At 43.7% G+C, this 27,285-nt stretch overlaps 2 protein-coding genes across 3 annotated transcripts; both read left to right on the forward strand.

Moving 5' to 3' along the window:
• Nucleotides 1–724: 724 nt before the first annotated feature.
• On the forward strand, nt 725–14,980 carry VNN1 (vanin 1). Of its 2 annotated transcripts, XM_066994274.1 has the most exons (9): nt 726–895; nt 4,231–4,358; nt 4,467–4,708; nt 4,820–4,950; nt 6,448–6,640; nt 9,780–10,074; nt 11,264–11,637; nt 14,056–14,226; nt 14,478–14,980. In XM_066994274.1, exons 3-9 carry the CDS (start codon nt 4,496–4,498, stop codon nt 14,574–14,576), a joined length of 1,476 nt encoding a protein of 491 aa, XP_066850375.1. In that variant the 5' UTR covers nt 726–895; nt 4,231–4,358; nt 4,467–4,495; the 3' UTR covers nt 14,577–14,980. The 2 variants fall into 2 exon arrangements, with proteins under 2 accessions (XP_013030943.3, XP_066850375.1); XM_013175489.3 differs by lacking the exon at nt 4,231–4,358 and having other exon boundaries at nt 725–895.
• Nucleotides 14,981–18,600: 3,620 nt separating this feature from the next.
• Nucleotides 18,601–27,174, forward strand: LOC106032502 (pantetheinase-like). Its single transcript, XM_066994273.1, has 7 exons — nt 18,601–18,864; nt 18,977–19,107; nt 20,184–20,376; nt 21,026–21,317; nt 22,307–22,677; nt 22,845–23,015; nt 24,114–27,174. The coding sequence occupies exons 1-7, from the start codon at nt 18,652–18,654 to the stop codon at nt 24,231–24,233; spliced, it is 1,491 nt and encodes a 496-aa protein (XP_066850374.1). The 5' UTR covers nt 18,601–18,651; the 3' UTR covers nt 24,234–27,174.
• The last annotated feature ends 111 nt before the right edge of the window (nt 27,175–27,285 follow it).

The raw sequence follows: 27,285 nt of genomic DNA on the forward strand, positions 1-27,285 counted from the left end.
TTAGCACGGCATGCCCTAAATTGCAGTTGAAGGAGGCTACTTGATCTTCCCGACCACAGTTTTACAGTGTGGAACATTTCCATTCCACAAAACTATTGATAACTGTGTCACCTTTTTCAAGCAGTCAGGTGGATCCATGTCAAAAATTCTCAAAATGAGCAGTTTTGCAGGGGCATATCTGTCTCCCAGTTGAAATGGTTGCTGGTGCTGATGTGAGGAGAGTCAAGAGTGCAGGCAGGTGCTGGCAAAGGCTGGCTAATGGCTTGAACGGACTGAATATGCTTGTGCGTGCCAAGTGAGTGCATTGGATTTTTTTGTGTGGTATTTGGCTGATTTCAATGTGAGGTTAATTCGGTTGTTTGTTTTGCAGGTTTGTTTTGAAATAAAATCATTCACATTTAATCTGACCAAAGTCATAGAATAATTAAATTATAAATAAATATACTTGCAGGGTGTAAAACACTTTGAACAAAATGAACACTGTAAAAATAAGTTTTCAGTATATAGATACATCAAATGGTAACCCTATGTAATGGATACAATGGAGGTAATGGAAAACACTCTACTTGTTGTGGAAAAAAAGTATGGTATCTCCACATGTGTGTGTACACCCCTGTACACAGTGTCCTGTTACAGCCACACAGCACAGCCCTGTGCTGGGCTAAAACAGGAGAGGGGGCTGACCTCAGCCTGGCCACCTGACCTGCCTGATCTGCCGGGGTTGTGTGGTTTCAGGCGTGTCCCTTCACACAGGTTTTTCCATGCAAAGATTAGCACGTGAGGAGTCATTTTCCAGGCAGCTTCTCTCAGCACAAGGAGCAGGACCACGATCTGAAGGCGGACTGCCTCTTTGGCTAAGCTGACTTGGCACCCAGTTACACCCTGCATCACCAAAGTAAGTCCTCAGGTAACCGCTGTCCTCTCATGGTAGCAGGGAAGGAGGAGAGTGGGCTGGGAGAACGGAGGTGTGAAAAACAGAGGGAGCTCTAGGATAAACGTCCTCTCACAGTGCCCGTAGTCATGTATAGCCTGGACTGCTGTAGTTTCGCAGGGGGTTGACTCAGCGGATATGTGGGTGATTTATTTATTTTTAATCTGTGTTAGTTCCTTGGCCCTGGGTGAGCCCCCAGTTCTGCAGGCAGCGGCGGTGGTGCCTGCTGGCCCAGGCCCAGACACCCGACGTTGCTGCAGAAACCCTGTCCTGGCAGGGCGACTTCAGCCGCGTGCCTCTGTGCCCGCCTGGCTGCAGTAGTCACCCTTCTGGGCCGCATGTTTTCGTAGCTCTCCCTAAACACGGCGGAGTTTACCACTTCCTCCTTCAGACTTATGGCTCACTGCAGTTAATGAGACCCAGACAGGTTTCATTTGGTTAGAAAATCAGAGCAACAACAACAACAAAGTCTCCTAAGCTACATTACTTCAATTACCACTAACATCTCCACTGCAGCCTTTTAAAGGCTCATATTTAAGGCTCACAAATGTGCCTCGTGTTGTATCTAGGGATGTACATAGGGAAGTACTTAGTGGTGAACACTAGTAGGTGCAAATTGATGTTCTTAATGCTTGAAGCCCTTGGACAGCACTGCTCTTGCAGGGAACTCTGGTGCTTGCATTCACCCACAACATTTCTGCTCCGCCTAAGAGATGGCTCTGCAGTGGCAGCAGGACGTAAGCAGGCAGTCTGCTCTGCTTCCTACTATTCAGGAAACCTTTTCCAAATGAGAATGCTGCAACTACTAGAATGTCAAAAAATGGAAGATGTCATAGGAAAGCACATTAGAACTGAAGTCAAAGATTAAAAACGAAGGCTGCTTCGATCAATAAACAGAACGATCCCAGGGTCAGGAAGGGTGAGCTGAGGAGCAGGAATGCTGTGGTGCAGGGCGAGCTGCCCTGACCTCTGCTTCAGGCATGTGGTGGCCAGACAGTGAGGCACATGGATAACGGGCTGGCTGGTGGCTTACCTGCCTGATTTCAGGGGCAAACATTCCCTCCAGATGCATATTTGCTGGTGACAGGCTATTGGAAAGTCACACACAGCTAAAGAGAAGCAACTGGGAGAGCCTCTGGGATAAATGCAAGGGACAGGTCTGTCGCTGGCATGTTAGGTACATGACATTTAAGTGCAGTGAGATGATAATATAATGACTCTGATCTAAAAAAACTGTGGGATGCAAGCTGCAGATAATGGCATCTAGCACAGGAAATGAGGAATGTGAAGACACTAGAATAAAGCAAACAGTTTTTGAAGCCCTCAGTTTTGCCACAACAGCTCCACAGGTGGCAATGTTTTTTATAAATGCATAAACACAAAAAGGAGAACAAAGGAGAATCTCTGTCCTTTACTGCATGCGGTGGGAAACTTAGTGACAAGAAATGACGAAAAGGCTGAAGTGCTTAATGCCTTCTATGCCTCAGTCTTTAGCAGCAAAAACAGTTGTTCTCTGGATACCCAGTACCCTGAGCTGGTGGAAGGGGGTGGGGAGCTGGATGTGGCCCTCATAATTCACAAGGAAATGGTTGGCGACCTGCTACAGCACTTGGATGTACGCAAGTCGATGGGGCTGGATGTGATCGACCCGAGGGTGCTGAGAGAACTGGCAGAAGAGCTGGCCAAGCCGCTTTCCATCATTTATCAGCAGTCCTGGCTATCAGGGGAGGTCCCAGTTGACTGGCAGCTAGCAAACATGACGCCCATCTACAAGAAAGGCCGGAGGGTAGACCTGGGAAACTATAGGCCTGTCAGTCTGACTTCGGTGCTGGGGAGGCTCATGGAACAGATTATCTTGAGGGTCATCACGTGGCACTTGCAGGGCAAGCAGGCGATCTGGCCCAGTCAGCATGGGTTTATGAAAGGCAGGTCCTGCTTGACGAACCTGATCTCCTTCCATGACAAAGTGACACGCTTAGTGGATGAGGGAAAGGCTGTGGATGTGGTCTACCTTGACTTCAGTAAGGCTTTTGACACCATTTCCCACAGCATTCTCCTCAAGAAACTGGCTGCTCATGGCTTGGACTGGCATACGCTTCATTGTGTTAAAAACTGGCTGGGTAGCTGGGCCCAAAGAGTTGTGGTGAATGGAGTCAAATCCAGTTGGAGGCCGGTCACTAGTGGAGTCCCCCAGGGCTCAGTACTGGGGCCTGTCCACTTTAATATCTTTATCAATGATCTGGATGAGGGCGTCCAGTGCACCCTCAGTAAGTTTGCAGATGACACCAAGCTAAGTGCGTGTGTCGATCTGCTCGAGGGCAGGAAGGCTCTGCAGGAGGATCTGGATAGGCTGGACCGATGGGCTGAGGCCAACCGTATGAAGTTCAACAAGGCCAAGTGCCGGGTCCTGTACTTGGAGCACAACAACCCCAAGCGGTGCTACAGGCTGGGAGATGAGTGGTTGGAATGCTGCCTAGCAGAGAAGGACCTGGGAGTATTGGTTGATAGTCAGCTGAATATGAGCCAGCAGTGTGCTCAGGTGGCCAAGAAGGCCAACAGCATCCTGGCTTGCATAAGAAACAGCATGGCCAGCAGGACTAGAGAAGTGATTGTCCCCCTTTACTCGGCTCTGGTGAGGCTGCAGCTCGAGTACTGTGTTCAGTTTTGGGCCACTCACTACAAGACGGACATCGAGATGCTTGAGCGAGTCCAGAGAAGGGCAACGAAGCTGGTGAGGGGTCTGGAGAACAAGGCTTACAAGGAGCGGCTGAGGGAGCTGGGGTTGTTCAGCCTGGAGAAGAGGAGGCTCAGGGGTGACCTTATCGCACTCTACAGGTACCTTAAAGGAGGCTGTAGCGAGGTGGGGGTTGGTCTATTCTCCCACGTGTCTGGTGACAGAACAAGGGGGAATGGGCTAAAGTTGCGCCAGGGGAGGTTTAGGTTGGATATTAGGAAGAACTTCTTTACTGAAAGGGTTGTTAGGCATTGGAACGGGCTGCCCAGGGAAGTGGTTGAGTCACCATCCCTGGAGGTCTTTAAAAGACGTTTAGATGTGGAGCTTAGTGATATGGTTTAGTGGAGGAGTTGTTAGTGTTAGGTCAGAGGTTGGACTAGGTGATCTTGGAGGTCTCTTCCCACCTAGATGATTCTGTGACTCTGTATCCACCTTTACCTGGGTGTCAGAGTTGAGCAAAAGTGTGTTACAATCAATGACAGAAAAAGTACAACAGCAAAAATTGGTCTGCTCTTTCAAGTCATGCATTTAATAATGTACTTTCATATTGCCATTATTACTCTAGGCATTAGCCACAGTTCTGTGACTGCCTGTGTGCTCTGCCAACTCTCCAGTCTGAGTTGCGACATCCTCACCTTCTGATGTTGTGGTGTCCTACTTTTCCGTATGTAACCAGAGACATTTGATTACAAGGTAATGCTTTAACTGGCCAGCACTTCCTCCCTCCCTTATTTAAGTTAAACTTTGACCCTTTTTTCTTTTCTGTGTATGCTTTCTTTTCACCATTTGTCCGTGACTCAGAGCATTCAAGCAACTGCCAGGCAGCAGCCATGGTCCCTCCCCGGCCTGTGGTGCACGCTGCGGTGTTTGCCCTGGCAGCCCTTCAGGCCCTGGCCTCAGACACCTTCATTGCAGCCGTGTACGAGCACGCCGTCATCCTGCCACGTGCCGCTCATAAGACAGTTTCTCCTGAAGATGCTTTGGCCCTGATGAACAGGAACATGGACATCTTGGAAGGAGCCATCAGGGAAGCAGCCCAGCAGGTACGAGATGTATCCTGAGTGGTGTTAATCGTGTGTTCTCCTCCTGCTGACACCTCCCCCCCCCCCGGGGGTGCATTGATGGAGACTTCTTAACAGAGCCTCTTCTGCCAGGGTGCGCGCATCATTGTGACTCCTGAGGATGGCATTTATGGCTGGGTTTTCACAAGAGAAGCCATCTACCCGTACCTGGAGGACATTCCTGATCCAGAGGTGAACTGGATTCCCTGTACTGATCCCACAAGGTGATTCCTTCTGCAGCGGTTTGTATGGTTTTAAACTGGTGTCCCATGGAGTTGTGAGGTGCTCCTAACAAATGCCTAAGAACTGCTAATGCTTTTGACATTGGGCAAGTTTCAGTTACAGAATTACAGTTGTATAATATCGTATGAAGGTAAATTACATAATAAGATTGACAAGGGAAACCTGTTAAAATGCTTTTGGAATGAGACACTTTAAAGGGAAATTCAGAAAATATACCGAATTTGGGTTGCTAAATGTAGACAAAACTTTTTTCTTTTTTTTTTTTTTTAATTTGGAAAAGCTTTGATTCCAGGATATGCTGCTTCTTGTTGTTTTCATTTTTTTCCACACTATTTTGAATGAAACTAATTGGAAATTTTTAATGCTAGTTTTTGATTTGTTTTGTTGTTTTGTTTATAAATGCTGTGTTCATATAAAACCACACATACTGTTTTTGTGAACAACTGAAAATTGGTTTCTGAAAAGCTAGTAACAGAGGTGATGAGGTCGCTAGTCAAAGTCAAAATCTGCAAGTGATACAGACCCAGAAAGTTCTAGTCTTAGTTTTTCACAGTTACAGTAAGGTAAAGTCCTAATTGCTAGACTCTCTGTGCTCTGGAACATGATCTGTCACTCAGGTGTCATGTTCCAGCAGGACTGTGGTAACCTGAAGTTGCACACTGGACTTCAGACCCATACAGTATGCAGTAAGTGCTCAGCCACAGAAATACAAACACGGTCTGGCTTTTGCAATGCAGCTTTCTTCACCTGCTCAAAGATGAGATGCTAAGACCATGGTATGACATCTCTAATGAGATTCCTCAATGGTTTCAAGAGGAAGACCCACAATGGAGAATGTATGCTGGGAGAAGTGCAGGATGTGCAGCTTTTTACTGAGACATAAGTTAACTAAAATATAAGGCGTCTTTCTCAATAAGTGAGGTGTGGGGAGTAGCAACATGTCTAAGCATGTCTTTATTCCAGTTCCTGAGTTAGGTTTTGTGAAGGTGATATCTGTATCTTTCCACTGTTTTAAGTCAGGTCAGCCATCAGCAGCTTTGTGGGACTGTAATGCCTGCCACCACATTCTGGCATGCTCTATTCCTCAGTGCTCCCTGCGTATCTGGCGTGATGGTCCTCCTGCATGGCCCATCTCATGTATGACCTTTCACAAAACAACGGTGATGAGAGTGCCCTCTCCCAGCCCCAGGATTATCTACTCTCTGCAGACCCCATTCTGGGTGCCCAGGGCACTTGTAGGCAGTCCAGCGATAGCATTTCCCTCTGGATACCATTGGGAAGGCTTCAGGACCTGCCTCAAGGCACAGAAAGCAATCCAAGGAAGTACTGCCGCCATCCTATATATATGCCTGCCCTGATGTGACTGCAGGATCAGGGATACTGTCAGCATGCCTTCAGAGATCCAGTGATGGACACCATTGTCAGTACATCTTTTCTTAGTCTTTTTTTTTTTTTCCTCCTGGTCTAAAACATATTAGATTTGCTCCAGCACCAGTGCTGGAACGACTCAGCTGCATGGCCAGGAATAACTCCATCTATGTGGTTGCGAACATCGGGGACAAGAAGTCGTGCAATTCCAGTGATCCCAACTGCCCCAGTGACGGTCGCTACCAGTACAACACCAATGTTGTCTTTGACTCGGAAGGGAAACTGGTGGCTCGTTACCACAAGGTAAGAAGTGGCCTTGGAAGCCATTTTTTTCCACATCTTCCAAAATGTCTCCATTAGGCAAGACAATTTAATGCCAGTAATTGCTCCATGGCAGATGCCTCCCTCGTATAGGTTTTTGCTATAATTTAAAAGAATCTCTCTGTTCCTGTGAAGTATTAGCACTAAATTTGTATTTACTGTCATGTTTCTAAAAGCAGACTAAAATGAAAACAGTTTGACTGATTGCTCGGGTCCAATGTTAGTTGGTTGACTGCCTCAGTTTAACTTCCTTTTACTGGAAATCCTGGTGTTTGAGCAACCCTAGTTTTCTATGCCAGCTTTTTACTGGAGTACCCCTTCATGTTCCAGCATTTTAAGATGTTCATCTGCATCTCATCTTACATGAACAGTCTGATTTAAGGAAAACAGGCCCTTTCCTATCAGTATTTTTCTTACAATGTTTCAGCACAGCTTCAGGACAGCTTTTGCATAACAGGATTTGTGGACCTATGCTGGGAGCGAGAAGTGAGAGCACTGAAACATTTACAGCCAATGAAAGTATCTTTTTCTTTTTTTTTCTTTTTTCTTTTTCAGTTTTATGTACCTCTGTGGTGGTTTTACCCTGCTTGGCAGCCAAACTCCACCACAATCCTTTTTTTTGCCCAATATTTGGCTTGGAGGCTTGAGATATAAATTGATTTGATCAAAGCGCTGTAGAGGGAGCTTACAGTTATCATACTTAGTTAACAGTTGCTAGTCACAATGTTGTCTGGTTTGTTCTCAGTATTTGTCTGTGTGATCCTGTTTTATCTGATCCATGCCACGTTCTCCCTTTTACAGTATATCAAGCCGGAGAGTTTGTTAAAGGCTGTGTTTGGTTTTGTCAGCTCACTGTGCTGTAAAGCACTGGCCTTGAGCCTAATCTGGTATTTGGGCCCTGCATTGCTATCATCCCTGTCCTCTGGGAACTATCTCTTTGAGAATATTAACAATTCCACTCTCTTTTTTTCTCCTCTGGATGTCAGTTTGTGGATGACATGAGGAATGGTACATCCTCCTTCTTTCCCTATGGGCTAATTACAGTAGCTTTTGAATATTTTGAACGCCTGTGGGTAATCATCTTCTGCTACCTTCCACCCCTTGCCTCTGTGAAAAGCTTATTTTAGAATTATCACAATATACTCTTGCACCACAATCATCACAATCTTCACTTATATCAAACAAATAAATTAAAAAAATAAAAATCCCCACATCAAAATAAACATAATATCATCACAACACTGAGAAAGTGGGCAATATACACACATGCCACCCCTCGTCCCTTCACCACATTACTGCAACATATATTCTTCACGATTACTACTTTCTTAAGTTGTTCACAACTATTACATTCTAGACAATGTCCAGTCCATGATTTTGCCTGTTACTTCTCTCAGTTATCATCATCTCAAATTTCTCAAGCCCTACTGCTGAGCACCATAGAGGACTGTGGTTGTTTTACTCAGCTGGGCAGCTAAACTCCACCACAGCCGCTCTCTCACTCCCCTTCCTCAAAGGAAAAGGGGGAGAAAATACGATGGAAAAGGCACAAGGGTTGAGATAATGACAGGGAGATCACTCAACAATTATTGGGCAAAGCAGACTCATCACAGAGAGATAATGTATTGCCTATCACTAGAGGACCAGAACACTGAGAAACTAAAAGCAAACTAAAACCACCTTCCCCGCCCCAAACAACCCCTTCTACGTCCTCCCTTCTGAGCGATGCAGGGGAACAGGCAATGGGGGTGCGGTCAGTCCCTGACGCTTCGTCTCTGCTGCTCCCTCACAGTTGCTCCCTGCCCCTGCCCCACGCGGGGTCCCTCCCACGGGATGCCGTCCTGCCCGAACTGAGCCTGCGGGGGCTGCCCACAGGCAGCTGCTCCACCAGGGGCCTCTCTACAGGCTGCAGGGAAACTTCTACTCCATGCCTGGAGCACCTCCTGCCCTCCTTCTGCACTGACCTTGGGGTCTGCAGTGCTGGTTCTCCCAGACTTTCTCACTCCCTCTGCTAGCTGCAGTTTTACAGCAGTTTTCTCTTTCTTCAGTCTGCTCTCCCAGAGGCTCAACCTGCATTGCTCCCTGGCTCAGCTTTGGCCAGCGGCGGCTCCCTTTGGGGCTGGCTGGAGCTGACTCTGACCTGACACAGGGCAGCTGCTGGGCTCTGCTCACAAAGGCCACCCCTGCAGCCCCCTGCTACCAAGCACTCACCATGTAAACCCAAGACAACCTACTTGTAAGGGTCATCAAAGTTTGGGGTTCATATACCAGATATATCACACTGACGTGGCTAGACTGAAGTCAGTTGTTTATTTAATGCACCTTGGATGTAGTATTCCACCTAGTTCTTCACAGGCGATGCCAACATACTTGTTTGCTCACAAACTGGATGAGCCTTATGCCAAGGCTGGTCCCCTATGTGCCAACCAGGCAGGGCACAGGTGCCAAGTGCCACGTTCAGTAACCCTGAACCCACTTTCTGGCTCGATTACATGTGTTTATTGCCTAGGCTGCCTGTATATTAAAGGACTCTTTTAGTTAAGGAGAATCCAAAGGAAGAATGAAAATTTTGCAAAGCAGGGATCATCACAGACTTGGATTTTTCTGTCAGCTGAGACAATATGCCTCCTCCCCATCACCACCGCCATTGTTTTCTTCTGTTTTTGGTCTTTTGCTGTCTCATGCTTCCTCCTGGTACTGTCATGTACTTTTGTGTTGGTACAGTCTGTCCATGCATCTTCACATCAAAATTACCAACCCACCAGATGCTCTGTGTTCCTCTTCCATTATCATTTCTCTGCTGTGTGCCTTTTGGGTCACCAGGTTTTTAAACTTAGGTGGGGAGATGGGAAAGATCATTTTTATGGGAGTTGCAGGTAGCTGACACAGTAGACCTGCAGATAGCCAGATGTTTTTCTAGCTAGATGCCAGGGCAATATCTGTCTTCCCATGTCAACTTTTTGGGCACTATGGTGATCATACATATGATGGCTTCCTACATACGAGGGCTTCCATCACAGGTTAAAAACCTGAAGTCATTCAGAACAGTTTTGCAGAATGACTCCAGGATATGGCAGTAGGTACCTTTAACTGGTTTCTGGTTTTATTCCTCCCCCTATAGTATAATCTGTTTATGTCAGAAGAAAAACAGTTTAATTACCCTAAAGAGCCAGAAGTTGTCACCTTCGAGACACCCTTTGGGAAGTTTGGCGTTTTCACTTGCTTCGACATCCTTTTCTGGAAGCCTGCTGTGGTGCTGGTGAACAAGCTACAGGTGGACACAGTGCTCTTCCCAACAGCCTGGATGAACGTCCTGCCCTTTCTGACTGCCGTGGAGTTTCACTCTGCCTGGGCTATGGGCATGAGAGTCAACTTCCTAGCTTCCAATACTCACAACACCATCATGTCCATGACAGGTAATTAATTTTAACTTTGTCAGAAAAATCTTTATAACCAGGAATCTTTATTCCCTGTTTTGCAAGGTCATTTTGCAGAGGAATATAATGTGTTTATCTGGAAGGCGAAGAGTTTAGCCAACAAATTTTAAACCTGGCAAACCCTGTCCCTACTGGTGGCATATAAGACACAGCAAAATTTCTGGTGTTCTCTTTTCTCCTCCCTAGCTTCTCAGGAGTTTCCTTTCTTTCTTTTAATGCCTCCAAACAAGTAGTAAGTTACTGCTACTTCTACATGAGTAGAAACTTCTGAAAATTAAGCTCTTTTCCTTTAGACCTCCAAATCTGTTCTTAAATGCAGAACTGTATTGTACACCCAATGCATGGCTCCATTTATTCTGGACAAATGAAAGACTCATTTGTATCTGTATTAAACACAGTTGTGGAAAAGTGTTGAAATCATTTGCTTCAGACCTATTGCGGCAACACTGCTAAGAAGTGCGCATTTTCTTTTAAGAATTTGACACTGACTTTCTAGAGTTTAGCTTGTGGGATAACATATTTCAGCTAGACAAATACTTTCATTGTGCCCTGAAATCGCAGTATTGGCTTGGGGCTTCTCAACTGAAATGCTTAATAGGCTACTGCTTGTTGTCCATTTTATGTAGCTGAAGGGCAGAACTCTTTGACAGTAATGGGCATGACAGATTTTCCTTGATTTTCCTCCATCACTTGGCACTGGCCAGGTGTGAATTCCCCATGTGCGGAGTCTTCAGATCGTATAAACTGAGCTGGACAGCTATTATCTATTCCTGTGTCCATCAAGATGGGCCTATGATACTTGCCTGTGTGGTGTTTTGTATGGTCTCAATCAGTAGTTAGTCCTTTTACATCAAATCACCAAGGAAGAAGCAACTCCCAGTCAACTCTGTTGCATGCAGGAGAAAAGAGAACTGGGGAGGTCATGAATACAATTATAAGGTCATACCGTCTGCCTTTAGGCTATACTGAGCAGGCCTCATGTAGAGAAATAAATGCTACTCTTTGCCAAAGCATGATCTCTGTCTACTGAGTTACTAATAGTTGTCTTTGGTGAGAATAAAATTTCTATAATATTTATAAAAGACTGGATAAGCTAGCAATAGAGACAATTAAAAGGACAATATGAAGTGTTTGAACTATTTTGGACTGAAAATTGCATTCTCCTCAGGGAGCGGCATTTATGCACCAGATGGAGCCAGAGCCTATTACTACAATATGAAAACTGAGGATGGCCATCTTCTCATTGCTGAACTAGATTCACACCCTCGCCTTTCTCCTGCCTCCCCTCCTGCTGTCAGCTGGAGTTCATATGCTTCAGGTGTAGAAAAATGCGTACCAGATGAACAAGATTTCAGTGGATTGATCTTCTATGACCAGTTCACTTTCACTGAGCTCACTAAGCCTGAGGGGAATATCACCGTTTGCCAGAAAGACCTCCACTGTCACCTGAGCTACAAGATGGCAGGGAAACGAGAAGATGAAGTGTATGTGCTAGGTGCTTTTGATGGGCTTCATGTTGTTGAAGGACAATACTATCTGCAGGTAAAGATTCTTTGGGGGGTGTTACTTATTTTAGGAAGTTTCTTTCCAGGGAGAAACCTTCAGCTCCTTGGGGCAGGAGGGAGAAGGACAATGATTTATTTCTTGTATGCTATAGTCCTGGTGTCCTATTTGCTAGCAGTAGAAAGTAGTTGCTAAAATGTCCAAATATCCAAATGTGCCTTTAAATCCAAGAAATGCAGTGCAGAGGTCTCTCAACCTCTTTTATGTTCCCAGAGGCCACACGCTATTTTTTAGACACACAATATTGGCTAAATAGGGAGCTACGCTTTAGTATTCTGTTGTGAGTATCTGCAGTAAGTGTTCTGAATCTCTCCTTTAATCTTTATCAAATGGTTGCTGTTAAAAAAATCACTTGATCATCTATCTTTATGAAATGCTCTGATAATTCAGATTCATGAAGAAGTTAATATTTTGTCTTTTTTTTTTTTTGAATTATAGCAATGAATTGTACTGAAATGGCATACAACTTTTACTGGTAATGTCCACTCTTCCTCGTTTTTAATCAAATATGTGGGAAGACACTGAGTTGCATCCTAACTAATAGTTTGCTTAAAGCCATACTTTGCCTTCATAATTAAGTTATTGTGCCAGCAGATTAATTTATTTTTTTAGTTACTTTTCTCTGCCAGCAGGGCCTTTGCATATCAGCTGGTATAGACTCTAGGATATGTAGAGAGGTTTTAGCCAGTGAACAGCTCATCAACAGCATCTAAGAAGATAGCTTGAATAAAATCAGTTCTTGGTGAGCTCACTTGGAAAATCTATTTCAGTGATTGTGGAGGCTGCCAGATGGTCTTTACCAGTACTGAATATTCTAGAGCAGGCAGAAATTTCTACTTTTCTTTTTTTGCTTTAGTATTTTTTTAAATTTCTTCAGAACACACTGAGAGAATTCAATTCTTTATGTCTGCATATTTGCATTTCAATAGGAAAGCATATATGCTGATGAATAATACTTTGGTTGTTTGCAGCTATGCTTCTTCTGGCTCCCAGTATCTGACATGAGTAGACAAACACTTCCATCACTTGGTAGCAAAGCCAGCCAGTGTCATTTGAATCTTCACAGGAGTGCTAGCCCTATTTCATATTTCATTGTAGTGTCTGTAAACATTTATCAGCTTTAAGATGGAGAATGCTTATGGTTAAACCGTAAGGACAAAAGGAAAACATTGCCATTCCTACTTTCCTTTATGTGCTGCAGCTGCTAATACAAAACTGTAACAGAGGATGCTGACTTCATCACACGGTCATCTATTACAGAATCATGGAATGGTTGAGGTGGGAAGGGACCTCTGCTCAAGCAGAGGCACCTGGAGCCAGGTTGCCCAGGACCCTATCATAGAAGCATAGAATATCCCAAGTTGTGAGGGACCCACAAAGATCATTGAGTTCAACTCCTGGCACCCAACAGAACCACCCAAAAATCAGACCATATGTCTAAGAGCGTTGTCCAAACACTTCTTGAACTCCAGCAGGCTCAGTGCCTGCACAGTACCTTCACCTGCACAGTGAAGACGTGCTTCCTGATGTTCAGCAGAACCTCCTGTGTTCCAGCTTGTGCCCACGGCCTCTTGTCCTGGCACTGGGCACCACTGAGAAGAGCCTGTCCCCATTCTCTTTGCACCCTCCCTTCAGATATTTGTAGACGTTGATAAGATCCCTCTTGAGCCTCCTCCAGGCTAAACTCTCTCAGTTCTAACTCTCAGTCTTTCCTCACATGAGAGATGCTGCAGTTCTTTGATCATTTTGGTAACCCTACATTGGACTCCTTCTAGTATGTCCAAGTCTCTCTTGTACTGGGGGGAGGGGGCAGACACAACTGGACACGATATTGCAGGTGATTCAGTATGATACTCCAGTATTCACCAGTAGTTGGATGGAGAACATGAAATTCAGATTTCCCATGATCGACTAGACAATCTAATGAACTGTTATTAGCAACACGTATGCATACCAGTAAGAGGACTTGTGTGTACAGTAATACAGTATACACATGATGAGGACTTTGTTTCATTTTCCTAAAACTTCCACTCACAAATTCATCTTAATAAGACTTGTGAGAAGGGAATCTTCAAATAAGAACTGGCAACTAGAAGAATTAGTGGAAATGCCACTGGCCTGCAGGGATCATATAAAGAGCTCTGGCAGTGCTTACATCAGAAACAAAGGTTATTTCTAACTATTAAGGCAGTACAGGTCTGTAATACCCTCCAATCAGGTCAAGGGTGAAAAAGTAAGCTACAACTGAAGTTTATGAAAGAGATTTTGATTGAAGGTTATAAAAGAAATCCTGTGACTGTCACCTACTCCAACGCACACAAGATTTAATGGCACAAGGCTTTCATATCAGAATATTTCTGTCTTGCTCAACATGTTGTCTTTTTGTCTTCCCCACAGATATGTACGCTGCTCAAGTGTAAGAGCACAGACCTGAGCACATGCGGGCAGCCGGTGGAGACTGCGCAGACCAAGTTTGACATGTTCTCCCTCAGCGGCACGTTTGGCACTAACTACGTCTTTCCAGAGGTCTTGTACAGCGGGGTGCAGCTGGCCCCTGGGGAATTTGAGGTAATGGGGCACTCCGGAACCGGTTCGTGTTAGACTTTCTGTGGACTAGTAGTGGAATAACTACATCAAAACAGCCAAAGAGAACTTTTTCATAGTGAATAATCAGACATAGTTTATACTTTTCAGTTAAGTCACTAGTTGCCGTAAGTGATATGGTCTGATGTACCTTCTTGTTTTATTACATCTTTCTGAGCTCTTGGTTCATAGTAGTATTCCTCTAATTATGTCTTTCTGTTACTTTTCCCAATCAGGTATTGAATGATGGGCGTTTGATAAGTAAGACAAAACCAACAAAACCAGTCGTCACTGTGACACTTTTTGGTCGGTGGTATGAGAAGGATCATCTATAACAAGATCCACAACTGACAGCCTTCCCATGATGTTACCATAACTGAAGCTGTACACTAATAATCTCACGTCCAAATGAGATACAGTATCCTCTACATAATCAGGATTATGTTTCATTCTTCATGTTGAACAAACTTCTCAATGTAATTTGTTTAGAAAAAAAATCAGCAACATTATTTTATTGCTACCATTTATTGAGAAGTAACTATTTCTATATTATAAGAATACTAATCCTTTTATTAGTACAAAATAGCAGTTGTGTTTCTCTCACTGTTTTCTGGATTTTTATTTTTCTAGCCCTCGGAAATTCTGTATTTTGGGACAGAGGATAAATTCTTACTAAAATTGCATTGCATATTTTATAATTGCAGATTGCTGAAATCGGTAAATAAAACACTGAAAGATGTGATTCGTGACAGCTCCATGCAACAAAGCTCAGTAATGCTTTGTCTCTGATATGCAGCTACAAGTGCTAATTACTTTACAAGTCAGTTCTTTTATCACAGTTACACAATTCTTTCTCCTATTTGTGTTGTTTTGGGTTTGTTGTCTTTATGCCAACGGTTAACATTGTGTGGCACATAGCAGCACAGAACAGTGCATCATGGAGGCTAAGCTAGAACTCCAATCAAAGAGCCCCCCCTGAACCAAAATCTGATGGCTCTTCTTGTACAGAACTGAAGATGAATCATCATTTTTCAGAAATCTCTGTTGAACCAAAACTTGAAACTGAAAACCCAAAATATTCTGCTTGCTGGTTCTGAACAGGTTTGTCAAGACCTGCTGGCTATACTGGATGCAGTGCTGGAACTGTGTGTAGCCAGAAAAGAGATCACTGAGTGACAGTGTCAGGTAGCAGCTTCTTCCTCCTATCTTTTCTATTTCTCCCTCATCATGTAACACCAGCATATGTGAAATAAGCCTTATCCTTTGCTTCTTGATAATAATGCTGGGCGGTGCTGCCCTGCAAGTGCACTAACTGTTGGGATTAGGGGGTTTAGATTTCTATTAGATACCAGCAACTCCTGGTGAGAAAGCACTGTTCATGTCTTTGTTTCCTCATCTTCCCCCATGACCTGGGGAAGCATATCCTCTTCCTTTAGCATATTGGTGTATAGAGATATGCATCTCTGTCTGTGGTGTTTTAGAAGGGGTCAGACACCCCTATAAGTCCCAATTCCACTTCCTTTTTCCCCACACTGGCACCATTCCTAGTCCCACCACAGCACTCTCAAGGTCCTCAGCTCCTCGTACTTTGGTTACGAAGTTGACAAGAAGGTGGAAATGCAAATCCTATCTGGACTCCAGCACTAGTTATCACTGCTGGGCACCATATGACCTTTCTGCTTTCAAATACAAATAAATAGTTGTGACATAACACAATAGCACAAAGTTGTTCATCAAAATCTCAAATCTTCCTAACCCTACACCATGTGCTCTGACTCACGGAAGCTCAACATCAGTGCTGCTAGAGCCATGCTCTCTCAAAACCTTCTTCACTGTTTGAGTCAGTTGTTTTCTGCCCACAGATAGATCTCAATTTATCAAGGGATTATTCAGTCTGATCCTCTTCCCAGGTGTACAGACTCAGTGCAGACACTGTCCTCATCACCCAGGAACCTGGCGGGTCATGATGCAACTCGCATGAGAAAAGGATCTGAGTTTAAAGGACACTATGGTATGCAAGGAGGTTTCATCTTGCAGTGCAGAAGGATGTAGTAGGAGCATGTGGTGAGGCTGGGAGGCAGCTAGGCAGCTCCTTCAGGGCTGTTCCCTGTTGATACAAGTCCTTTGGCTAAGAAAGTGGGTGTGCAGGTAGTATATGATCCCAACCCTGAATCTGGCAAGTACCTTGAATTTAGGATTTGGTTTAAGACCACTGTTGTCTGAGTAGGTAGATTTATGTATTTGAATGTTGAATGTTTTCTCATAGAAGGCTGGCATAAGCCGTTATTGCACTAAACTCTTTTTGCCGCAAAGATTGCATAACATTCATAATCATGAAATGTGTTGTTGTATGAAGTGAGGCAGGCATACAGAATATAATCGTTTCCAAATCTACCCATTCGTCCGCATACCAACTCACTGTGCGTAAAGATAAGTCTGTGCGTAACCACAGATAACAATAGACAGTTCTTCCAGGCCAGTTCAGCAAAAAAACATTGCTTTATCTGACAGCTGAATCTGGAACAAAGAAGGTAAGAAACCTTAGCAAATGTGATTTTTTCTGCATGTGCAGCTTCAGCTTCAAGACTTCCAATGGGGTGATCTGTAGATGTAACTAAAACAAGGTGCAATGGGGAAAATTTAGGAATTATTGCTCCCAAGGACAATGCTGCTCTAACAGAGATCTTTGAGGACCAGAGATCCTCAGAGCTCAGTTACTGAGCAGTGTGCTAACAGGTTTGCCCAGAAAAGCAGCCTGCTGGCACCCCTGCTGTGATGTGGAGCGGCCCCCAGAGGCCCCACAGCCCTGAGCCAGGGGTGGCACAGGCGGTGCCCAGGCAGCAGCACCCACCTCTGGCAGCCGTGCCTGCACCCCACACCCTGCACTTTGCGCAGGAATGTGTCTGTTCCGGTCTTTGCTGTGATTTCCTAAACTCCTCTGGCTTGTTTTCCCGCTGTGACCCAGGCTTGCCTTCAACTTATTACAGTGCTGCCGTGCCTGAACACTCGGTGAATCTGGCCGGCAATGCGTTTCTTCAGCTGCAGCACAGCAGCGACTTCTCTGTCGGTGGTGTAGCCGTGGAGCAGGATTGCTCAATGCTTGTGGCTCTCCAGCCTTTGATGTTTGAGTCTTTAGGGACACAGTGATTGCATCGCATGGTGTCGGCTTTCTGGCACTCTGGAGAATTCCCAGGTTTCTGTAAGACTTTCCCTATTAAAGTCCCCTGTTTTGCCCACCCCTGTCCTCCTCCTGGGTGGCTTCCAGACTTCAGGTGTGGGGCTTTTGAGTGCTCGTGCCTCTGCTGTGGTTTTGGTGCTGTCTGCTCTTGAGGCCTGGGCCCTGGACAGCTACATTGCAGCCGTCTATGAGCACAGCGTGCTCTTGCCTGCTTCTCCTGAGGAGGCCTTGATGCTGATGGACAGAAATAAGATTTCTGGATGGAGCTGCATAGTGAAGAGGAAGATATTGTCAGGATGAAGAATATGTTCTTTGATGTCTTACTGAAAAGTCAAGATGATTAGCCAGGTTATGTTCCTTCATCCTCACAGGCACGGCGCAGCTTCTAACAGTGGACTGTTAATGAAGCACCTGGAGCTACTGTAGTGAAGTGCTATTTCCAAAATATTATGCAAAAAGTTATTCTTCATGAGGAATAAAAATTGCTTGCTATAAGCAATTCCAAATTATTGTGAAAAAATGCTTTTCATAAAATAGCAAAAAAGGTCTGTTGTTTAATTAATCTTCACAAAACAAGTTGGTTATTTCAGCTCTAGACAAAAAGGTCAGAACAGTTCAAGGGTTAGTATATACCACAGTGTGTACCTGGGAGGGAGGATACTCTGAAGTGTTCCAGCTATAATAAGTCATTGGCCACAGGAACGCGGCATGGCAGGACCACGCAGCTTATAACTGTACGTGGTATCAGCTACAGCTACGCTCCACTTCATGCAGGTGGTCTGCCTTCAGCCCTGGCTGCATTTTTAACCGATAGAAGCCAAACACAGCGAGGTTGTATGGAATAGTGTGCCCTCACCATGAGAGCCTGGGCTAGCCCAGAGATCAGTGTGGAAGCCTGGAGATGGTGCAAACAGAACTTGTAAGAGATCCTTCTGTAAAGACTCCTGTAGACCACTGTTGCTCCTAACACTTTCTCTTAGCTTTTTGTTCACCTTTTACTCATGGCATTTTAAATGGGAAATGATCCAATTCATGCAACTGTTTCTTTCTCTTCTTACCATAAATGAACGTTCTTGAATGTTGACATGCACTGTACTTCCCCAGATTACTCAATAGAAGATTACTTCCAAAACAAACCTGTTACAAACTTTACTCCTCCTCTTCCCATCTACTTTATATTCCCCGTGACTGTTCCAGACTCAGAGCATTCAAGCAACTGCCAGGCAGCAGCCATGGTCCCTCCCCGGCCTGTGGTGCACGCTGCGGTGTTTGCCCTGGCAGCCCTGCAGGCCCTGGCCTCAGACACCTTCATTGCAGCCGTGTACGAGCACGCCGTCATCCTGCCACGTGCTGCTCATAAGACAGTTTCTCCTGAAGATGCTTTGGCCCTGATGAACAAGAACATGGACATCTTGGAAGGAGCCATCAGGGAAGCAGCCCAGCAGGTACGAGATGTATCCTGAGTGGTGTTAATCGTGTGTTCTCCTCCCGCTGACACCTCCCCCCCGCCCCGGGGATGCATTGATGGAGACTTCTTAACAGAGCCTCTTCTGCCAGGGCGCGCACATCATTGTGACTCCTGAGGATGGCATTTATGGCTGGGTTTTCACAAGAGAAGCCATCTACCCGTACCTGGAGGACATTCCTGATCCAGAGGTGAACTGGATTCCCTGTACTGATCCCACAAGGTGATTCCTTCTGCAGCGGTTTGTATGGTTTTAAACTGGTGTCCCATGGAGTTGTGAGGTGCTCCTAAAAAATGCCTAAGAACTGATGAATTTTTTAATCTCTTAAAGATCCCAAATGCTGTATAAATTAAATGCTTCAAAAAGAACTCTTAATTAAATGTAATTGAAATATGCAAGCTAAAAAGCATTGAGACCGCTTCACTTTTGAAAATTAGAAAAGGAGGAAAATGAGGAAATTGTAGGCAACATCATAATTTTGAAATCATGCAAAAGCTTACCACTTCTGACTACTCGAGAAAGTTTTCTGTAACTATAAACCAGTTAATTATCATGGCAAAAGCATAGATTAAACGAGGTGATTCGGATCTCAGCTCATGTGGCTGGGGTGATTTCTTAATCAAATAGCACAAAATATTTCTCTAGATTTGAATGAAATGCCTTTTAGAAATCCAACTGCTTGCACAGTCTGCTATGGCACACCAGGCTGCTCTGAATGTGTGTCAGCAGGGGACACCAAGGGGATAAGGGTTGCCTCTAAACTAAGATTTAGTATTCTTCTGTTCTGGGGCTTTATGAAGCAAGATTTCAAGAGTCCTCGGGTCTGTAAATGTTGTGACCACTCTTTACCAGTGGTTTATAGACAGCTGCCTTAAACAGAGTGAAGAGTTTTTAAAAAGGTATTTTGAAACTGAGATTCAGATTTGCCTGAAAATTAATATTTAAGTTATTACCTATATATTGACTTTTTTTTTTCTCCCTTGTTTTCTGAAGCTGTCCATAGCTTTGTATGTATGTTAGCTGAGAATTATATCCACACAGAAAATAACAACTTGGCCTCAATGAGGGTACAGGAAAGAAGAGCACAGGGAGCCCATTTTTTAAAGCTAAAAGACACCAGAAATTTAAAATGATGCTATGAACAGAGAGGAGAAAAAGAACAGAAGCCATCTATCCCTTTTACACCACCTGGGGATATGCAGTTAGTGGAATAGTAAGTTTGAATCCATTCCCCATCCAAACTTAAACTTGTAATTTTGTTGTTGATGCTTTTGCTTGTTTCATCAAAAACACCTTAGATTTGCTCCGGCACCAGTGCTGGAACGTCTCAGCTGCATGGCCAGGAATAACTCCATCTATGTGGTTGCAAACATTGGGGACAAGAAGTCGTGCAATTCCAGTGATCCCAGCTGCCCCAGTGACGGTCGCTACCAGTACAACACCAATGTTGTCTTTGACTCGGAAGGGAAACTGGTGGCTCGTTACCACAAGGTAAAGACGCACTTCGGCATCACCCTGTAGTTGATCATCAGTATGCTTTTCATCTCTGGCACCAATTTCAGCAGGTTTATACAATAATGTTAGGCAATTGTAGAGTGACAGCCAATCTAATGCAAGGCTCTTGTGGCCAGAGGGAAGAGCAGGCAAACACTTGATCCATCGGGCAGCGTTCCCAGGAGCACCACAGCTGCAGAAGGTATGCTGGCTATCAAATGCCTCAAAGCTACATTAATGAGAGCAAACTGGAATGAAACATTGGCACAGTTGGCCATGCTCAGTAAATGTTAGCTGGTTCTCAACACAGTTTTAGCCAAACCAGGCAGCGCTTTCCCAGGTGATGCCTTGGCAGCATTTAGCAGTTAGCATTTGCTCAGCACTGCTGCCAGTAGACAGCAGGGATGCATTCAACCCATGCTCAACAGACCTCTGGGTGAGGGTTTTACCTCCTTTGATTCCCAGTTGCCACTGAGCCTCCTCAAGAGATCTCCAGTGGCTATGGAGGGACCTTTGAGATACAGATAACTACCTTTACCCAAAGGAATCTCAACCCACAGTTTTGCTTTAATCTCAGATAAAAAAGTGGCAGCTAGTAATATTGCCTTATTTTTAGTTTCTGATATGCCATTTTCTTTGCCTCCAGTACAACCTATTTAGACAAGAAACACAGTTTAATTACCCTAAAGAGCCAGAAGCTGTCACCTTCGAGACACCCTTTGGGAAGTTTGGCATTTTCACTTGCTTCGACATCCTTTTCCGGGAGCCTGCCGTGGTGCTGGTGAGCGAGCTCCAGGTGGACACAGTGCTCTTCCCTACGGCCTGGATGAACGTCCTGCCCTTTCTGACTGCCGTGGAGTTTCACTCTGCCTGGGCTATGGGCATGAGAGTCAATTTATTGTCAGCAAATACTCACAACATCAGAATGTCTATGACAGGTGAGTTGCTTTGGGGAAAAGGGGAATAGTCTTCATAGTACAGGATTCAGAAGCAGGCAACATTTTTAAAATAGTTTTAAAATAGCGAAGTCTCTGGAAAATAGTATTTCAAGAAGATTAAAAATATTCTTGATGTTGTATTGAATGTAGTAAACCACTACTGGCAAGAAAATGTTAAAAGTTCAGGGAGAGGTAAAATTAGAATGACATTAAATTTTGGTATTTCAAAAGCAAGGTTTTCTTTCAGAAATGGCACAAAGGTTCAGTTAAATGTTCACCCTCTTCTTTAGAGGCAGCATTTTTTTGTTTTTTTTTTTTGTTTGTTTTTTTTTTTAAATTTCAATCAACAGTTAAATGGATAAAAATGTTTTAAACAGAACTTAATAACAACAAAAAAAAGAGGAATTCTCCTTTTTATTGAATAAAACATTTTCAGATTTTTGTTGCTGCTGAAAAATTTGAGATGATATATTTTGGTTTGATCCGAATAGATATCTACTGCCATTTTTTTTCTGTTAACTGAGAAAACATTGTTCTAGCTGCATATGTAACTACTCCCCAAAGCAGAAGTGAAAGCCACAAAGGAAGATTTTTGTCTGCCGTTAAGACACTGTGTTGAATTTGGGCACTGCTCTAGGTTTCCTTTTATGAAATGTAACTATGCCCACAGTTTCCTTCTTGGCATATATGTCACTTCCAGAGCTCTAATTTCTGTCATAATTAATCTAAGTTGTTAAAAATATATATGGCCTTGTGTGAAATTGCCTCTGAAGGCTCAGATTCAAGATTCAGTGAAGCACAAAACCTTTGGATTTTAGATTTTTATTTTTTAACTATGATGTGTATTTTAGTGTCTCCACGCTTTAAAGTTCTTCCACAGTTCTCATTAACGAGTTGTCTGAAGATAGCCTCATGTTTACAGGTGACAGAGCCCACGGTGCCACCCGCCAGGAGGTGGTGACGGTGGGCGCCGTGCGTGTCGTTTGCAGGGAGCGGGCTGTTCACGCCCGGCGGAGCGGCTGCCTACTACTACAACAGTGAGACAGAGGAGGGACGTCTCCTGGTAGCCGAGCTGAGTGCACGACCCCGTCTTTCTCCCACCTACCCTCCTGCTGTCAACTGGAGCTCATACGCTACAAGCGTCAAAAACTTTACAGAAGATAACACTTTTCTGGGAGCTGTCCGGCGTGATATATTCACTTTCAGTGAACTCAAGCACGAAGATGGAAATTATACAGTTTGCCAGAAGGACCTCTGCTGTCATTTGACCTATAGGATGTCAAACAAGAACAATGATGAAATTTATGTACTTGGTGCATTTGATGGGCTTCATGGTTCTGTCATAAAATACCATTGGCAGGTAATCTGTTCAGAAGGGTTGAGAATGGGTTGTATATGCCAAAATTAACGAATCATTCCAAAATACTTCTTCATTCCTGCATCATGAGAAATTTTCTTTCTAACAAGTCCAGCTCTTGATTATTGAAATCCTACTGCATGTTACTTTTCTGTATCCTCTCACCACAGGTATGCACGCTGCTCAAGTGTAGGAGCACAGACCTGAGCACATGCGGGCAGCCGGTGGAGACTGCGCAGACCAAGTTTGACATGTTCTCCCTCAGCGGCACGTTTGGCACTAACTACGTCTTTCCAGAAGTCTTATACAGCGGGGTGCAGCTGGCCCCTGGGGAATTTGAGGTAATGGGGCACTCTGGAGCTGTTTGACATGAGGTTTTCCAGGCCGTGGTACTGGAAGGGAAACTGCTATGGCAGCTAAGTCGGAACCACTTCGGTTCTATAGAACATAACTCAAGAGGACATTTAAATGCATGGATTGAGTTCATCCTCATTGAGAAGAACATATAGATGCTAAGGCTGAGAATCTCTTCAGTGTTTTCTTTAGCAAGTATGCATTCCCATTTCACAGCCCGAAGCTATAAATAGCAGCTTTCAATTAGTAATGAGTATTATGCATAAGGATAGAGATCCAATGCAGTTAAAAATACTGAAAGGTATTTTTAAGGGGTTTGTCAGTTTTATTACTTTTTTACATGGAACTTCATATATTTCTGTCAAAATATGTTTCCATTCATAAACTTCAGATTACATTTATGTAAAAGACTAGATGAAATCTTTATTGATTTGTAAGAGTTGTTTAATAGCTTTCAAGAGACAATGAAGTCAGCAAAAAAGGCTTGTAGAGCTTTAGAGGAAACAAGTTTATCTTATCATATACGTGCGTATTGACTGGCACAGAGGCTCTTTAAAAGTTACAGGTACCCATAGTTTGTGTACAATGATTTTAGACATATCTGTAAAAAGTAGCTAAGAAAAGCACCATATATCCAGTATACTGCAATTCTCTTTACTTCCATCTGGAAATTGTTTAGGGGTCTACAAATCAAAAAAGATTTAATATTACTGTCCTAGATATAACCTGCATCACCGTGTACAAGTAACTAATGAAAACATAACAAACCAGCTATTGCCACTCTCGTATTCTTATGAGATGGAGGAAATGATCTTTCTTACAAAGATGGAGCTGGAGGGACTGTAAAGACTTTCAGGTCCAAGGAAATGTGTGAAGGCAGTGGCAGAGCTGAGCATGATACTTCAATTTTCTGAGCTCTGTTTCAGTGCCTGAAGTGCAGGGACATTTCCATGCATGAGACAGAGGATTGTCTTTAAAAAGTGCTGTATATAATTATTTGACCTCTAAGGCCTATCCCTTCTGTGCCATGCAATACTTCCACTCTGTTAGTGGGTAATAGAATCACTCTTTCTCTTTTCAACTAGGTGCTACCTGATGGACGTCTGGAAAGTAAGAATAGCACATCAAAACCACTCTTAACAGCAACGCTTTTTGGAAGACGTTATGAAAAGGACCTGAAGCATCCCCTGCGAAACTCCCCATAATGCAACTCCTTAACTGTTACACAGTCAGCATAGACAAGATGAGAATTTCCCATGGTGATCCATGAGCTCCTCATGATTTGTGGCAGTTATCCTGTATCATTCCTGTTCTATATCTTACACTTCTGCTTAGCAGCTGTGGCGGTTGAGTTTATTTAGGAGAAAGAGATGTGAACACTCTGTTGTGTACCTATATCAGTGGTACATCATTTAAATAGTGCTTGAGCCAATGCAATTATTATTTATGCTCAGTCACATGAAGTCTCTGATTAGAATATTTTTTTTTCAAAGATATAATGTAGGTTGCCAGGATAATGCTAGTCAGACACTGATACTGAAATGTGTGAAATGTGAAGTTTGCCAATTTACTGCTGAACAAATCTTCCCCAAAGAAGCCTTGTTGTCCCTTCCGCCCCTTCCTGTTTTTCAGACTGCATGAACGCTGCATGAATAAGTGTCCATGTTCCTCAGCCTTACACACCATTCAGCAGGGCCTTCCTAATGCTCAATGGGCCTTGATGACATTCAGACCAAGGTACTTTACAATGAAGAAAAAAACAGATTTAAAATGGTTTTAGGTGTAGCCTCAGAGAGAGAAAGTGGTTTTCCACACAGACACCACGTCTGCTTGGTAAAGGATCTTCAGTTCTGCAGTCCCTCTAAGCTTGCATGTCACACCTGGCATGCATGGCGTACACATGCTGGGTCCAAGCATTTCAGATCAGACTTACCATATAAACATAGTATACTAGAACATTCCACTGGATATTTGTAAAATTTCTTCGGAACTGTGAAAATGAAGGAAATATGTAATGTTTTAGTACCCGAGACACATTTGACCATGTAGTGTGAGAAATGTGCATTATTTGGGACTTCCAGCCATTATTATATCTTTGTCGCATTAACTGGGACATGTGAAACTTGGCAGCCCTGGGCCTGGTTTATATCTACCATGTTCTGCAGCAAACAGGCCTCATTTCACCACGTATGCCTTGGAGTGGTCCCTGCCTTAATATTTATCCCATAGTCTTTTGTACCTGCTGCCCTTCACATCACTGGCATACAGCATGCACTATGCTTAGCATTGAGCTGCCCTAACTATGGCACATAAGAAAAACTCTGTGGCTTCCCACCACAAGCACACCAACATACGTTATCCAGAATTTGTTGTAATCCTCTGATTTCTGTTTACCTTGTGGTGCTGGTTCTCAGCACCCAACTTTGGAGGTTCTTCCTAGGATTTGTTTCATCCTGGAAATAAAACATCTGAGCTCATATTCAGGGGAGGGACTGTGCTATTTGGGAGTAGTTATTCAAACCTGCAAGCCCTCAAGGTTGTGCTTCCTTGTGGCTTGTCTAGCATCTCACCCTTTTCTCACCTGGCCTATGGTTGTAACCCAGGACAGTCCTTCATCAAACAGGTTTTAGTCAAGAGAGAAGTTGGCTCCCCAGTGGCAGTACTGTTGGGTGTGTAGTGGGTACAGGGTCCATAATATCCAGATGTAGAAGACCATGCTGTTGGGTGGGAGCTGATCCCTGCTCCCCGAGCCAGTTTGGTACACTCCAGGAACCTCTTCTCTGGTTTGTAACTGGCAGCAGTTTCTGAAGGGCAAACAAGAATAAGCATGCTGGTTGTGAAGATCTGCAGCGTCATCATGTTGACCATGTAGGTCCATTGATTTTCACTGGGGTCACACACATATAGTGAGAAGTGTCTCTGCAGCTGAGCAGCCAGGAGCTTTGCCTTGGGGGTGGTTCCCAAGGTGGTGCTTTCCCATCCATCCTCCGAGTGCTGCTCACTCATCCATGTGCCCCTAAAGAGGTAAAAGAGTAGCCAGTGCCTCACAAATGCTCTGAGAAAGGCAAGTGCTACCCTGACATTCAAACTCCAATACTGAAAATGACCTTAAAATTTTAAAAAGGCTGCTTCCTGCAGCCCTCTTACCACACAGGTGCTGAAAGAGCAGCAAACTCCAGGGACCTCCTTCTTATGAACCCTGCCACTCACCTCTATCTCTTACTCAGCTGCACCTTCAGCACTTCGGGCAAAATATGCTTTTATTAACCTGCCTAGATTTGCTAGCATGGGGAAAAAAAAAAAAAAAGTGAGAGGGGGGAAAAAAAAAGAGGAACTTCTGTAGCTGCATGTGAACGTAATTTAACTTCTGTTTTTGTTGCAGTCAAATCACCTGACTAAAATATTATTTCACTGGTTGGCATCAATAGCTTTACATGTTAATCTTAAAAAAAAAAAAAAAAAAAGAGGATTTTTGGGACATTTTAGATGTTCCATGCTTCACAGATCATCAGTGTCACTCTCAAAACAGCATTTTGCAAGATGTTCATACTCTAAATCCTGAGTATTTCATGCATTCCAAATGGACATGAAATTTATAAAAATCTTTCTGAAGCTGGAGAAAAATGCAACAAATCCCATTCACCTAGAAGAGTTTATGCTGAATTCTAAGAAAGTTAACCAGCTATGCACTTATCTTCCCACCCGCTAGTTAGAAATTAGAAAAGAGAGAATTTAGTTCATCTTTTGGGAAATAAATAAACAAACAAACAAATAAATAGCCTCTCCTATGTTTTCCTTAGGGGAAAGTATTTGAGTTTCTGAAAGAACAAGAGTGTTTGCTGACTCTGGGATAGATATGCCAAAGAAGAATCAAATTATTTTTTAATGTAATTCATGTCAGTGACTCCACCCCAAAAGCTACTCCAGATGGTATCCTCATGAACTCCATCCTTCTCGGAACTGGAAAAGCTTTCTCTTCTCTTGTCAATACTCTTCCCTGATGGTGGCCAAAGCAAACAAGACACTCCTTTACACAGTGTCTCTGATCATACAGAGAGAAAAACAAGTCCTTAATAGGTTTTACTGATGCAAGACTTCAGATGAAGGTAGAAAAATACCGCATTAAAATAAATGTAATCCAAATCTTATGGCTGACTTAAGTAAGACTGGTAACACCTTTGGCAAAACTTAAGCTCTGGGTAAAATCTAATGTATTATATTGTCCACATTGAATTAAAGCAAGCAGACCTTGAGCAA

The sequence above is a fragment of the Anser cygnoides genome, chromosome 3 (genome assembly GCF_040182565.1).
Source record: "Anser cygnoides isolate HZ-2024a breed goose chromosome 3, Taihu_goose_T2T_genome, whole genome shotgun sequence".
In the NCBI taxonomy this organism is placed as follows: domain Eukaryota; kingdom Metazoa; phylum Chordata; class Aves; order Anseriformes; family Anatidae; genus Anser; species Anser cygnoides.